We start from the raw sequence: 14927 nt of genomic DNA, 5'->3' as shown, positions 1-14927 counted from the left end.
GTCAACTTTGCCTGAGGCAGTTTGAATATGTGGCTAATAAGTTCTAAATCTATCAACGGATAATTTATTTTTCAAAATAGGTTGTTTATAAATTATATCGGTACCAAAGCACCTACTAATGATGATACCAGCAGTGACTAGAAATCAACAAGCAATGGTATCGACCGAGGACTAGAAAATAAAAAAATGAAAAAAACGTTTTGAATTATGTGCAACCGAAGCGTTTTTCCAGATTTACATGCTTGATCATGTTCAAACGATACGGTTTTTTATTTACGGGATTTGCTTCTGACACAAAAACTGCTCTGACAGAGGTATGGAAGAGCTATTAAAATCGACATTATATGAGTTTTAGGTCACCATCATGAATTGTTTGACCGATACGATGTTTGTTTCTCAACTCTCTAGCGACATGTTTGTCGCCGTTATTATATATCTTTAATTTCTAGGAAAGTCGTGTGATAAATATCTTTAACAATTGTGTCATATATCTGGTTGTGAAATTAGGACTGAATGTGAATTCGCTTGACGGGTGATGCATGCATAACAGGAGATGCTAACCCTGTCGACGCACCCGGTCTCGCTCCTTTTGGAGTTCATGCCATTTCATAAGTTTTTGTTTTTCACCTTTACTTAGAAGTCAAACAGTATATTTGACTCCTGCAATGTTATCAAGAAATAAGTAGGAAGAAAATTGATTTCTTGGGTACATAAAATGTATAACATTTTCCAAAGAAACTAACTTTGCTGAACATGCTATAAATAAATGAGCGTTTATCTGTCAGGGACATTAAGCTATGGTGGGACCTAAAATATCAATTTAAGCTATATATCAGAAATTTGAAAATCATCAAGTCATCAAAGTAAATATATTTATTCGTCCAATCCGACGATCAACGTTTCAATATAGATTTATATCTGGGCATCAGGTTGATATGGAAGAATAGTTTGTTAAAAGGTCACAAAGAAACAAGCATGTTAAAAAACGAAAAAAATTGAAAACTTCACAAAATCCTTATGTAACCAATGTCGCCTGCACTTAACAAGTTATAATGATTTATCTATGTTATGTATTGAAATTGTGAGTAAAACTCTTACAAAGTAAGAATTTTAGTGTTCTTGTACATGTTCTAACATGATATAACGTAAATACTGATAGTAAAGGATGCAATTTGTTTCGTTTTTTTAATTACATTACCCTTTTGGTCATATAGCTTTTTACGTGTTCAGGTCGTATAAATCCTTGTCTTTCAAATGTTGGAATTCCTGACGAAGGTAAATCCAGAAAAGCGGATTTTATGTCGTCCTCTTAACACTTTACTATTGGTTTATTGAGTAATATATTCACAATGTCTCCCCTTCGACGAATTAAGATATTATGTTATAGAAGTATTCATTATTGTTCCTGTTCTGTTTTTGTTGTTCTTTATATACCAATTTGTCCGAAACAAATGTTTTTTTTTATATTTTGACAGTGATTTATGATATTTGGCATAAAGGTATACATATGCAGAAATATACAGAGTTTATTGTGCCCCTACTATACCTTGGCGACTTCTATAGAGGAAGAGAAGACATACGTTTTAGTCAACAAAACGTTTTAACTACATCTAGTATGATTATTTGTTTGTTTTAGTTTTGAGCGTCTATAATGCAACTATTTCTTTTTCTAGAACCTCATTTTAAATGTTTATGAAGGGTGTATCCTATGTGACATACATTTCAGGTTATTCTCCAATTCGTATTGTTGAACAGAGTAAAATATAACGTAAGAATGTTTCCCATTGGATTCTATGATTACCATTTTGTGTGGATTCCTCAAAGTACCCCTTTATAAACCCGCATTCACAAGTAATACCAAAAAGTAAAATAACACAAATACCGAACTCCAAGGAAAATTCAAAACGGAAAGTCCCTTATCAAATGGCAAAATCAAAAGCTCCAACATCAAACGAATGAAAATTAACTGTCATATTCCTGACTTGGAACAGGCATTTCCTTATGTAGAAAATGGTGAATTAAACCTCTCACTTGTATGACAGTCGCATAAAATTCCATAATATTGACAACAGTGTGTGAACAAAACAAACAGACGTAATGGGTAAAAATGTCAAAATAGGGGTACAGCAGTCAACATTGTGTTATAATCTTAATCATTATAAAAACAAACAAACATGTCAACAAAGAAAAACAAAATGGCATATAAACAAAGCGCATGAGCAAAAATGAAAGACAACAATATAAAAATTAACCATAGCACAATAACACAACGACGGGATGTATAAGTACCGAGCCACGCCAAAGGGATATTACCAAAAATAGACTAAACAGTAAAGGTAATAATTAACAAAGACAAATAAAAGAATACTATAACACTTAATTAAGATGATAAACGACGTAAGTACCTAGAATCTATACTTCAAGACCATCATGTATTATTTGTGAAGTTGATACGGAATATTTATCAACAAGGTCTTAGTATCTTCAGATGAACTTTTTTAGAAATGAACGAGACATTCTTTGACATAACCCTGGTTCATCAACTTTCAGCTCAGACACTGGTGACATTTTATAAAGTCTGAGTAGCAGCTGCAAGCTCTTGAATACCGAATGAGTTGGGAAATGTATATCCCATATGCAGGTGAAACTGGTATATTGCTACTAAGGTGGGGGAAATTGATAATTTTAAAATTAAAATCGTCTCGTTTGTCATAGATTCTGGTACTGAGATGACCTCTTATGTCAAGTTCGAGTTATAAGTCTAAAAATGAGGCGGAGGAAGCCGTGTCTGTTGTTTCTTTAATTTCTAGTTCTGGAGGATAAATTTAATGGAACCCAATCAGAAAAGTTTTGATTGTTTATAGAAAGAACATCTCAATATATCTGAATGTGAAATTAAATGATCTGCCTTCTTTGATCTTCCTGTTTTTTGACAAGTGTCTGAAAGTACTCCGACTCGTATGAAAATAAGAAAAGGTCGGCAAAGAGAGGCGCACATTTCGTTCTAATAGGAATGCCGACAATTTGTTATAAAAATCAAAAGTTATGACAAAAATAATTTTTTTAGAGAAAGATCGAGATTTAAAATTATCAAGAACGTCTTTAGATTTTTTTAGAATCCAAATATGGTTAATACCACTACGCGAGTAAACATTTTCACAGTATTTCTGAAGACCCTCTTTCACTGCGGACAGAATTTTTGTCAATTTAATGGACAATTCCTTCGTAGAACATGCAGATGAGTCGGCAATGTACCGTTGTTTGTACGGAATTTTGTGAAGCTAAGGTATCAAATACAAACAAGGTAAGTCCTCATATTTGCTTTTCAATGTATGTTCATTGAAGCCATGAAGGACTTATGATTCGCCAAAATCTCAACCTTGTCAAATAATATGTTTTTGTATGTGAGATTACCTGAGTGCTCATTTATTCCTAATTCTTTTACAAGACACTTGTAGTAGTACGGTTTACATACAAAGACAATATTGATTGAAGCTTTGTCCGCAGGAACAACATATTTATCGTGAAGAGATGATAGACATTTCACAGTTTCTTTGTCTCTGAAAACGGACTTTAGTCGACCAGTCACATTCAACTTATGAATTCGACTTTTTATCAGAGACCTAATTGTTTTGACCCATTCTGACAAAGTGTCCAGTTCTCGTTTAGTACAAGACATTAGCCTAACAAAAGTTAACGGGGGGCCTGGGGCAGGGGAGGGGGGGGGGGCGTGGCGGGTAGGGGGAGGGGTGGTAGGTAGAGGTCGGGTATACACTAATTACTTTCGAAAAAATCAAAAAATTAATAAATAAAATAAAAAAAAACAAGAAATGATTGAAGTAGGATGCTGTTACGAAGTCTCCCAAACGAAGCTCACATAATTCTTATTCCCAGGGTCGCCTGACATTGGGCAAAGTCCAGTGAAAATTGGTTTCGTCCAATAAAGTTATATGCATTAGTGATGCCTGGGGACTAACCCTGTATATCATTCAAATCATCTTGGCATGACAAACCTGAATATATATGGTTTAGGGGTGGGGATCTCGACCATTTACAAGATACTAGAACAGTGGGGTGGGGGAACCCCTGGGGACTGACCCTATAGGTCATTCAAATGTTCTAGACATGACGAACAGAAATATATATGGTTTAGGGGTGGGGATCTTGACCATTTACAAGATATTAGAACTTTCTCAAATGGCAGAGGGTCAAGATGACCCCTGGGGACTAACCCTGTATATCATTCAAACCATCTTAGGATGACAAACCTGAATATATATATGGTTTAGGGGTGGGGATCTTGACCATTTACAAGATACTAGAACATTGGGGTTGGGGGAACCCATGGGGACTGACCCTATACGTCATTCAAATGTTCGAGACATGACGAACAGGAATATATATGGTTTAGGGGTGGGGATCTCGACCATTTACAAGATATTAGAACTTTCTCAAATGACAGGGGGTCGGGATGACTCCTGGGGACTAACCCTGTATATCATTCAAACCATCTTCGCCTGACAATCCAGAATATATATGGTTTAGGGGTGGGGATCTCGACCATTTACAAGATATTAGAACATTGGGGGTGAGGGGAACCCCTGGGGACTGACCCTATACGTCATTCAAATGTTGACGAACAGGAATATATATGGTTAAGGGGTGGGGATCTCGACCATTTACAAGATATTAGAACTTTCTCAAAGTGCAGGGGGTCGGGATGAACCCTGGGGACTAACCCTGTATATCATTCAAACCATCTTCGCATGACAAACCAGAATATATATGGTTTAGGGGTGGGGATCTTGACCACTTACAAGATATTAGAACTTTCTTAAATGGCAGGGGGTGGGGTGACCCCTGGGGACTAACCCTGTATTTCATGTGATGTGCTTTATCATGACAAACCAGAATATATATGGTTTAGGGGTAGGGATCTCAACCATTTACAAGATATGAGAACTTTCTCAAATGGCAGGGGGTCGGGATGACCCCTGGGGACAAACCTGTACATCATTATAACCATCTTCGCATGACAAACTAGAATATATATGGTTTAGGGGTGGGGATTTTGACCACTTTCAAGATATTAGAACTTTCTTAAATGGCAGGGGTTGGGGGTGACCCCTGGGGACTAACCCTGTATTTCATGTGATGTGCTTTATCATGACAAACCAGAATATATATGGATTAGGGGTGGGGATCTCGACCATTTAAAAGATATTAGAACTTTCTCAAATAGCAGGGGGTCGGGATGACCCCTGGGGACTAACCCTGTATATCATTCAAACCATCTTAGCATGACAAACCAGAATATATATGGTTTAGGGGTGGGGATCTTGACCACTTACAAGATATTAGAACTTTCTTAAATGGCAGGGGGTTGAGGTGACCCCTGGGGACTTACCCTGTATTTCATTTAATGTGCTTTATCATTTCGAACATTTTCAATTAAAAAGATTGTGTCTATCACAAACGGTTTTCAATTTATAATCATTTGAAAATTTAAAAAAATAAAATCCCATAGGGTTCTATAGTAAAATCCTCCTTTCTTTATGCCCCTCAAAGTACCCCTTTATAAACCCTATTGCACAAACAAAACCCTGATTGCACCACTAGACATGTTAGTCTAACATATTGTGAAACCCTAAGTTAATCTGACAAGCGGTTTTGGAGAACAGGTGCGGACAAGTTCAAATTTAAAAGCGGCGGAAGAAGAAGAAGAAGAAGAAGAAGAAGAATAATAAAATCCCATAGGGTTCTATAGTAAAACCCTCCTTTCTTTATGCCCCTCAAAGTACCCCTTTATAAACCCTATTGCACAAACAAAACCCTGATTGCACCACTAGACATGTTAGTCTAACATATTGTTAAACCCTAAGTTAATCTGACAAGCGGTTTTGGAGAACAGGTGCGGACAAGTTCAAATTTAAAAGCGGCGGAAGAAGAAGAAGAAGAAGAAGAAGAAGAAGAAGAATAAAATCCCATAGGGTTCTATAGTAAAACCCTCCTTTCTTTATGCCCCTCAAAGTACCCCTTTATAAACCCTATTGCACAAACAAAACCCTGATTGCACCACTAGACATGTTAGTCTAACATATTGTGAAACCCTAAGTTAATCTGACAAGCGGTTTTGGAGAACAGGTGCGGACAAGTTCAAATTTAAAAGCGGCGGAAGAAGAAGAAGAAGAAGAAGAAGAAGAAGAAGAAGAAGAAGAAGAAGAAGAAGAAGAAGAAGAAGAAGAAGAAGAAGAAAGAAGAAGAAGAAGAAGAAGAAGAATAATAAGAACTGAGCAAAACCAATAAGTCTTCCTAAACTTCGTTTGGGAGACTTAAAAATCAAAGGTTAATACAAAAAGTCCTTTGAACCTGACAAAACCAACTAAATTCTCGACTCATAACTAACAAAACGAATAGAAAACAACTGGCATATTCTTGACTTGGTACAGGCATTTTCCGAGTTGAACAGGTTGAATATGCCATTTTCCGAGTTGAACGGGTTGAACCTGGTTTTATAGCTCTAGCAAAACCTTCCACTTGTATGTCAGTTATTTATAGTTCCGTCACATTGACAACAGCGTGTGAGCAAATAAAACAGACATAATTAGTGTATCGTTTATCTGATTTAATTGTGATCCGGCAGCCAAAATCGTGAAATACATTCATCTTAGATATGCAACATAACTGTCTTAAAACAATCCAAACAATCCAAACAAATATACAAATAAGCCAGCATAAAAGAAAAAAACATTATTTTCCTGTTCAATATGTATTTTAATATAAATAAATGAATAAAGCAGTAACAACATGGATAGTGTAATATTACAAGAGTAGGTGTTAGCTCTCTTACCCCGTATGTTACTTATATATTTCATTAACTGTTTTTGTCTACTGTTTTGTACATAGATAAAGCAGTCAGTTTTCTTGTTTAAATTGTTTTCCATTGTCATTTCGTGGCCTTTTATAGCTGACTATGCGGTATGGGTTTTGATCAGTGTTGATGGCCATACGGTGACCTATCGTTGTAAACTTCTATGTAATTTGGTCTTTAGTGGAGAGTTTTCCCATTGGCAATCAATCACATCTTCTTATTTTTATAACCATTTTGATGAAATATACGTGTATAAGATTGTTAATGCGGTAGGCTATCGCATCGGAGTTTGTAAAGTTCAAACTGATTTCGAATCTTGTCTAGTATGCAAACAGTGTTTGGTGAAGACGACCTGCTAGAACAGGAAAATTTGTGGAAAAAGTAGGTATTAGTTATTGAATATTTTGAAGGATTAATAATAGATTTGATTTTAAATAGAAAAAACTATGATTACAATAGTTAAGCTTAAGAAAAAATATTATTGCATTGAAATATATCCTATATGTACATAAGGTTGAAATCGTGGTTGGATATCGTATCTGGCTGTCGAGCAAAACAAATAAAGTCTTTCTAGGTACAGGATACATTTCGATACAAAGCTGTTTCTCCTGAAGCTTTACAATAATAATCTAAACTCTTTTAAAAAAAGAAGAAGCCACAAAAAGAATAAAAAAGAAGACATAACTGCTACCATATTACAGACAACACAATGACTTGAAGTAAATCGGCCTAGAGAAAAGCAACGTTCCACAAAAACAACACGAAAATCTAAAAATTGTGTAGTATGATCTGTTCCTTAACCAGAGAGTCACCTGGAATGCAGTTCTTGTTTAACTAGACGCATTCCTAGTTGTTGATTGTAAGAATTAAAAAACCGCTAATAAGTCTCATGGGATAAGATCATAAACGTTGAATGAAAGATGGAATCGTTGTCACACCAATCGAACATATATACTGTTTACTGCTACCTATATATTTTATAAGGTCAACTATAGCATGATGAAGGCCACCAAGTTTAAAAGTGAAGGCTTCAGGTTTATCATAATTATCCATTTGTTTAATTGTGTTTAATAGCTTCCTAGTAAGCAGCAACTCCATATGCATATCAAGATAGGAGACGAAATCGGGGAATTTATTATTTCAAAAGCTATGACAAATTTTGCTTAGAAAATTAATTCTTTGGTTAGAAAACCTTAGTGTTTTCATATGAAATAAACATTGTATTAATTTCCAGACAAAAAAAGCACAACTAACAGTTCATGTGCTGACACAATTAGACTCGTGATACCCCCTGGACGAAATGTCGAACTGCAGTGGCATATTGACCCAGTGGTTGTAAAATATCATCAAATCTTAAATTAAAAGGGTGAAAGGTGTAGTATTTGTTGCATCAGAATGACTCATTGCTTTGAAATTAGAAGATTTTTTTTTTTCATGTTATTACTTATAAATATGTTAGGTAGGTTAATTATCAAAAAAAAGACTAGTCTTTATGACTTGCTATTAAATATATTCTTTTTAAGTTATGTCTAAGTAATGTTTCTGTCAAAACTTAGACAATAATAATTGTATTCACGTATTATGATTTTGAATATAAAGAATAAACTTTGTAACGTATAAAATGAAATGTAAACTGAAGTATATATGAAAATATTCATATTTATATTGTACTTACATTTTATATAGATATATATTATTTCTAAAGACTTCGTTTCCGACATTCGAAATCTTATTATTTTGAAGATGTCTACAAAAAAAATATTTAAACAATTATTACTTACAACAATTTTGTGTTCACTCAGAAACAATAAAAAAGAGACAGACAACACCAAAAAATCATATTTCGAAAAAAAACAAAAAAAAAACAACAGAAATACCATTAAATATCTTAATATAATATAATACCTCCACCAAGCGACTCTTCATCACGTACTGCGTTACAAACCGTAAAGTGTATTCTATTGAGCCCATTCGGTCGGTGCTCTGATGCGCTGAAAAGATTACAGGGGTATTTGCCATTCTTTCATTGTCTCAAGAGCTTTATATTAAATCACTGAGTGAGAAAACATAGATTTGCATTAGCACAAAAGCAGTTCTTAATCTGTTGCCATGAATTAAATAAGGAAACAATGAATATTATTCACTGTGTAAATCAGTGCTTATTTTCAGCCATTTGCTTTTGCTACAACATTTAAGATATTTCACATTGATAAGTTTGTTTACTTACAGCGAACGAAGATTTGTTAATCTGTCTAATATTCCATTTCCCAATTCTGTCAATCCATTACTAATTAATGATCTGAAAAGGGAATGAAAATGCATCTTAAGTTTAAACTTATCTAGAGGATGGCAGTGTCTCGTTATTGGCTAGTTCACTCTCTTTACAAATAACGACATCTCTTTTTATTCATATCTTGTATAGAGTATTTGTGTGTATGCTGTTCTGAGCAGTCATAAAAATATTTTCTTGCGCTTCGAGAGCATGTTTAGTATATCGCTACATATGTTTTATTCTTTATTTATATTTCACAATTAAAATCGCAGAGAACAAATATAAACTATTTTGCGCTAATCCTGCAAAAACAAGAATGTTGCGTTTTTTCTCGAATATCCATTCTATGAAAAAGCTTTTAGAGAAAAGATTTCATCTTTATCATTAATATCCAGTGATCAAAAGGCTTCTTAGTAAGCAGCAACCAAATATCTAAAAAAAATCGTGAAAGGAGACGAAATGGCAGGAGTTGAATGTTTTAAAAAGTTGTGACAAGTCTTGAATATACAAGCTATTATGTGGATTAAAAAACCATAGTGTTTTTAAATGATTTTTAACATTGCATGAATTTACAGAAAATTAAAGCATCACCATATTTCATGTCCTCACAGAAATAAGCTGGGGATGCCTTCTTGGTCGATTCGTCGACTAGCATAGGTATATTGACCTGTGGTTGTAACATATCCACAAAACTTATTAAATGTAAAAATGAAGAGAAGTGAGATATCAATTTGTCATCAAATATTGATGTGTGTAGCTAAATTAATATAAATCTTAAATCGATATTTAATTTGATTAAAACAAACTTCTTACAACGTTATTGAATGAAGGTTGGGTCACTCTAATTTTAACAAAACAATTCTCAAAATAGAGAGAATATAGATTAACTCATAGCGTAACTACAAAATTGTTACAAATTGAGAAATTTGTTGAATCGGATTGATGCATTGCTTTAAACCTAGATTAACCGTTATTTTTTCATGGTATGACTTAAACGAAATAAAAAAGATGAAAAAATGAAAACAATACGTTATAAATTTTATGCGTATGAAGCGCTTTTCTGGATTTACCTTCATCAGGAACGCTCAAAGCCGAATCTTTGAAAGCCAAGGATGTACAAGAACCGAAACAGTTCCAAATGAATAAGCCACAACAAATCAAATTATTTTGTTTGCACTTTCATTTCTTATAGATTTGTAATAACACTAAAGTCTTCGTTTCGAACATTATAAATCATAAAAATTTGAAAAAGAAAAAAAAAAAAAAATTTCACAATCATAACTTACAACAATTTCGATTCCTAAAAAACAATAAAAAGAGACAGAAAACAATTGGAACAATCAAATTAAAAACAATAATTCGAAAAACAAGACAAACCATTGCGAAAAAAGAAAAAGGACACAAAAACCAACAACCTTCGTTAGACTACCAAACAGAAAATTAACTAATGAACAACACAAATTTCATCAAGACCCGGGGTCATCTATGACACAGATATTCCAGTCGATACCATTCAAAGTTAAATCCATCACATACATGTGTTGTGCTTGGTGATTTACAAAAAGCAAATATACAAACAGATTAAACATAGTCTCTGAGAATAATCAGTGAATACGATTTCTCAGTAAGAGTATTCTACAGTTAAATGAAATTCTATTTTTAAGAATAACGAAACAAACAAAAGTGTTCTGATTGCCAATAAGACAACTTTTCATAATAGACAAAATGACGTAGATGTACGCAATTATAGGTCACCGTTCGTTCTTGAACAATTAGCCAAACCAATACCGTATCCATTCGTTTGATGTGTTTGAGCTTTTGATTTTGCCATTTGTTAAGGGACTTTCCGTTTTGAGTTTTTCTTGGAGTTCGGTATGTTTGTTATCTTACTTATTTTTGTAACTCATGCCAAAGATGTGCTCTTTGCAGGGTCTTGCAAATTTCGATTTCTAAGAATAATTAGGATTTTCTAAGAGACTTAAATATAACTAAAGGTTTTGCAACAATGTCAATCGATTCCATTATTCATCATTTTCAGTAGAAACAAATCCTGTATATTTTGATATACAATGATACATCTGAAAGAATGATAAAAGCTGACGACAATTTTCTGTTTGAAATTGGAAATAAGTCTACCTTGATAAGAACCGACTTATTTTAGAAACATATACACCCAAATAAAACTTCACTTCAACATGCTGAACGTTTTGATAGACATGTTTTCCTCTGTTTTATGGATTGGTATTCTGACAACTCAAAAAACACCATTATGGAACAAATTCATTTGTGAAAGTCCTGAATACCGTTGGTCCGGCTGTAAAACCGGGAAAATATGTAGTAGGTGACGAAGGTGACAACGACTACCTCTTTTCAAGTGTTTGGTTTGACCTGGCTGGGAATTGAACGTTCGATGTCCTACCCATGAGGCGACCACGCAACCTCAATATTCTCTAGGCAGTCGTTGCCGTTTGATGAGGCATGCTATACAAAAATGATATTTTAGTATTCGAGTAGTGTTGTCGTCTTTTACAACATTTAAAAATATCGTAACTGAATATATATATATACCACCTCAAAGCGACTCCAGATAACGTTCAATGTTAAAACGGGAAAGTTTTATTCTATTGAGCCTTTTCGGTCAGGTGCTCTAAGGCGCTGGAAACAGTACAGGCGATGTTAGCATCATTTGTCTCAAGAACTTGATATCGAATATCGTAGGGGAGAAAATACAGATTTAAATATTATTCATATATTTAATATAGATGCAAAAATGTAGTTCTAAACCTGATGGAATAAATTCAATAAGGAAACAGTCTGTGTCGACCAGTGCATTTTGCTACAACAACATTTAAGACGTTAACTTACAGTGAATAGAGATTTGTTAATCTGTCTAATATTCCATTTTCCAATTCTGTTAAGGCATTATGGTTTAGTGATCTGAAAGGAGAATGCAAGTAAATCTTAACTATAGATTTATCTAGATGTTCTGTAATTTGTTGTGCATTGTTCATTCACTATCTACTATACACATACCAACATATCTTTTTATTTATATTCTGTATATTTATGTGTTTACTGTTTTGAGCAGTAAGTAAACTTTTTTTACTGCGCTTCGAGAGTATGTTTAGTATATCGCTACATACTTTTTTGTTTTTTAATTATTTTTTCAAAATTAAAATCACAAATGATTTGCGCTAATCATACAATAATAAGAATGCTGTGTATTTTCAAATATGCTGTCTGAGAAAAAGTAATGCAACCTTACATGTCTTAAAGAAGCATAGGAGCAATAACGAACCATTATTTTTCCTAAACATCTTTAAATGTGTTGTGATGATGATTAAATTCCTCATATAGACACAATTTTTTGGTTGACAGATTGCGAAACAAAAATCTGAATACAAAACTGCAGATTCAAGCTCAAAAGGGTACACAACAAAATATTTCTATCATAGTTTCTGAAAAAAAAACATTTAGTGTCAATGATTATCCTACTTAGTTTTATAATCTATAAAACACAAGTTTGTTTGTGGTTGCAATAGGTACGCAATGATTTGTATGTTCTAGATTCGATAAACTACTGTTGCCTCCAGCGAACAAATGATACTAAAGGTAATTTCAAGAGGACGACGTCTGTCTTACAGAAGAAAAAAAAAAATAAAGTTAACATAAGTGAATCCGAATCTATCAAAGATGTCATATCTCTGCGTTTGTCTCCAATCTTAGATTGCCAGATTTCCTGTCGCAGGTCGATGGTGCTCTCCGTGGCACTCCGGCTTCCTCCGCCTTTAGCTATTGATCGCCACGATAAAGCCACCAGAGCTGCAATTGGCGTTAATAACAACAATCGTTCAATCAATTGTATCACTACGTTCAACTATTCTGTTTTGTTCAGGATTATCTATTAAGCAGCAGACAGGATAATATAATTTTCTGCAAATTTGTCTTTTCGATAACCGAAAAACTAATTGTTCGAACTAGTGATTCAATATAATCTGATTGATTTCATTTGAAAAACAAGTGTTGCTATTTCGAACTTAAATTTAAAACTTCAATCACAGATAACAACTGATTCATAAAATTGATGTTTATTTTAGTCAGGACAATTCTTACTAAGATAGATACAAGTAGTAGTTAACCGATATTCAAATGTTATAAAAACAATAAGGGAAAAAATAAAACAAAAATTCTAAACTACAAGGCACATCCAAAAAAGGGGAAGTCCATAAAAACTCACAAAATCAGACGCTATCAATCAACGGAACAAGTGAAATGCATCGGCCATATTCCTGACTTGGTACAGATTTTCCGAAGAAAATGGTGGTTTAAACATGGTTATATAGCTAGCTAAACCTCCTACTTGTATGATAGTTGCTTATTGTTCCAATAAATTTAAAAAATTTAATAAGCAATCCAAACAGGCATCATAAGTTAATGCGACAATAATTGGGATCCAGCAGTTAAACCTGTGTAAACATACATCACAGACATACAACACAAATAACTAAAAAATTCAAACAAACATTTAGACAAATCAATCTAACAAAGACACTAACAAAAGAGGTGTAGTAAATACTAATATCTCATCATCGATGCCAAGACCACAATTTTGTACGCTAGACGCGCGTTTCGTCTACAAAAGACTCATCAGTGACGTAAATTGGACAATGACGTCACCAACAAAAAAAGAGTTTGTCGTTGATAGTTCATACCGTATATAGTATACACTTTCTCGATAAAGTAAAAATTAAATTAATAAAAATACAAGGGATATAATAAAATCTGAAAAGTTGTATGAAGCTAAATTGAGGCTAGACCATGCGTGTCGACAGGGTAAGCGCCTCCTGAAATGCATATATCACGTTCCCGTCATATCAATTTTAACTAGTTAAAATATCCCAATAAGGAATAGAAGACATCTATAAATGTACAGATATGACGATTTTCTAAAAATCTAAGATTGTGAAATCATGTCCCTCGTGAGAAAAAACACAGCACATCGTATCTGTCAATCAAATCGGGATTGGGATGGAAAACTTTTGTAGTGTCGATTTCAGTCATTGTTGCTCATAACAATGGATAAACTGTTTATTTCGACAGGAGAGTACCCTTATCAGATAAATATGTATTATGTGAATATGCAACATTTTAATTGAAACATGATAACGCCATACAATTATACAGATGATATGCTTCTGCAGAGAAATGGAAAGTTGCCACCTTTGTCTTAAATTTGGTCTTGAATTCGTCCATATTTGTCAATATCAAGAAAAAATACAAATATGAAGCAGGTCGACTAGTTACAGTAGAATATTAGTCGATTTCCGAAATAAGGAAGCGTCTTTGCTAAATTAAACGTTATATCCTTCTGTCAATTCGTATTTGTAATGAAAAGTCGTAAGTCATTCAAAAACACGTGTTGTGTTTACTTAAAATATAAATTTATATAATGTTTCTTGTTTGATATCTCCATTAATGAATAAGTTTGTAATTACAAAAAAAACCAGTTTTTAATGCATTTGTATAGGGATGCACTTTAGAGGATAAGACATTAATATCATTATTTAAAAAACCTTAAAAAGAACTCCCATGAATTAAATATCATTAACGCCACTCATCTTTCGAATACAAATAATGGAATACAAGTATAGGTTCATCATAGAATGAATTAAACGCTCAACAACGAAAATACACATAAAACTGATAATGAAGTTATGAAATCCTCTGACTTTGACTTTGAAGTAAGAGATATTTAATGTATGAAACCTGATAGCTAGAATAAAT

At 33.5% G+C, this 14927-nt stretch overlaps 1 protein-coding gene across 10 annotated transcripts in view; it reads right to left on the bottom strand.

Moving 5' to 3' along the window:
• The window catches only part of LOC127734438 (platelet glycoprotein V-like), a 100650-nt gene that overhangs the window by 6731 nt on the left and 78992 nt on the right, over positions 1–14927 (bottom strand). For all 10 annotated transcript variants that reach the window (XM_052244299.1, XM_052244300.1, XM_052244298.1 and 7 more), the window contains 3 exons: positions 12009–12080; positions 9099–9170; positions 8547–8618 (listed from right to left, as the gene is read on the bottom strand). In XM_052244299.1, the coding sequence (XP_052100259.1) occupies positions 8547–8618; positions 9099–9170; positions 12009–12080 (216 nt within the window). The remainder of the gene's footprint in view (positions 1–8546; positions 8619–9098; positions 9171–12008; positions 12081–14927) is intronic.

The sequence above is a fragment of the Mytilus californianus genome, unplaced genomic scaffold (assembly GCF_021869535.1).
Source record: "Mytilus californianus isolate M0D057914Y unplaced genomic scaffold, xbMytCali1.0.p SCAF_3, whole genome shotgun sequence".
NCBI lineage: Eukaryota > Metazoa > Mollusca > Bivalvia > Mytilida > Mytilidae > Mytilus > Mytilus californianus.
Note: the sequence above shows the minus strand (reverse complement) of the source record. Positions and strands in the feature narration are given on the sequence as shown.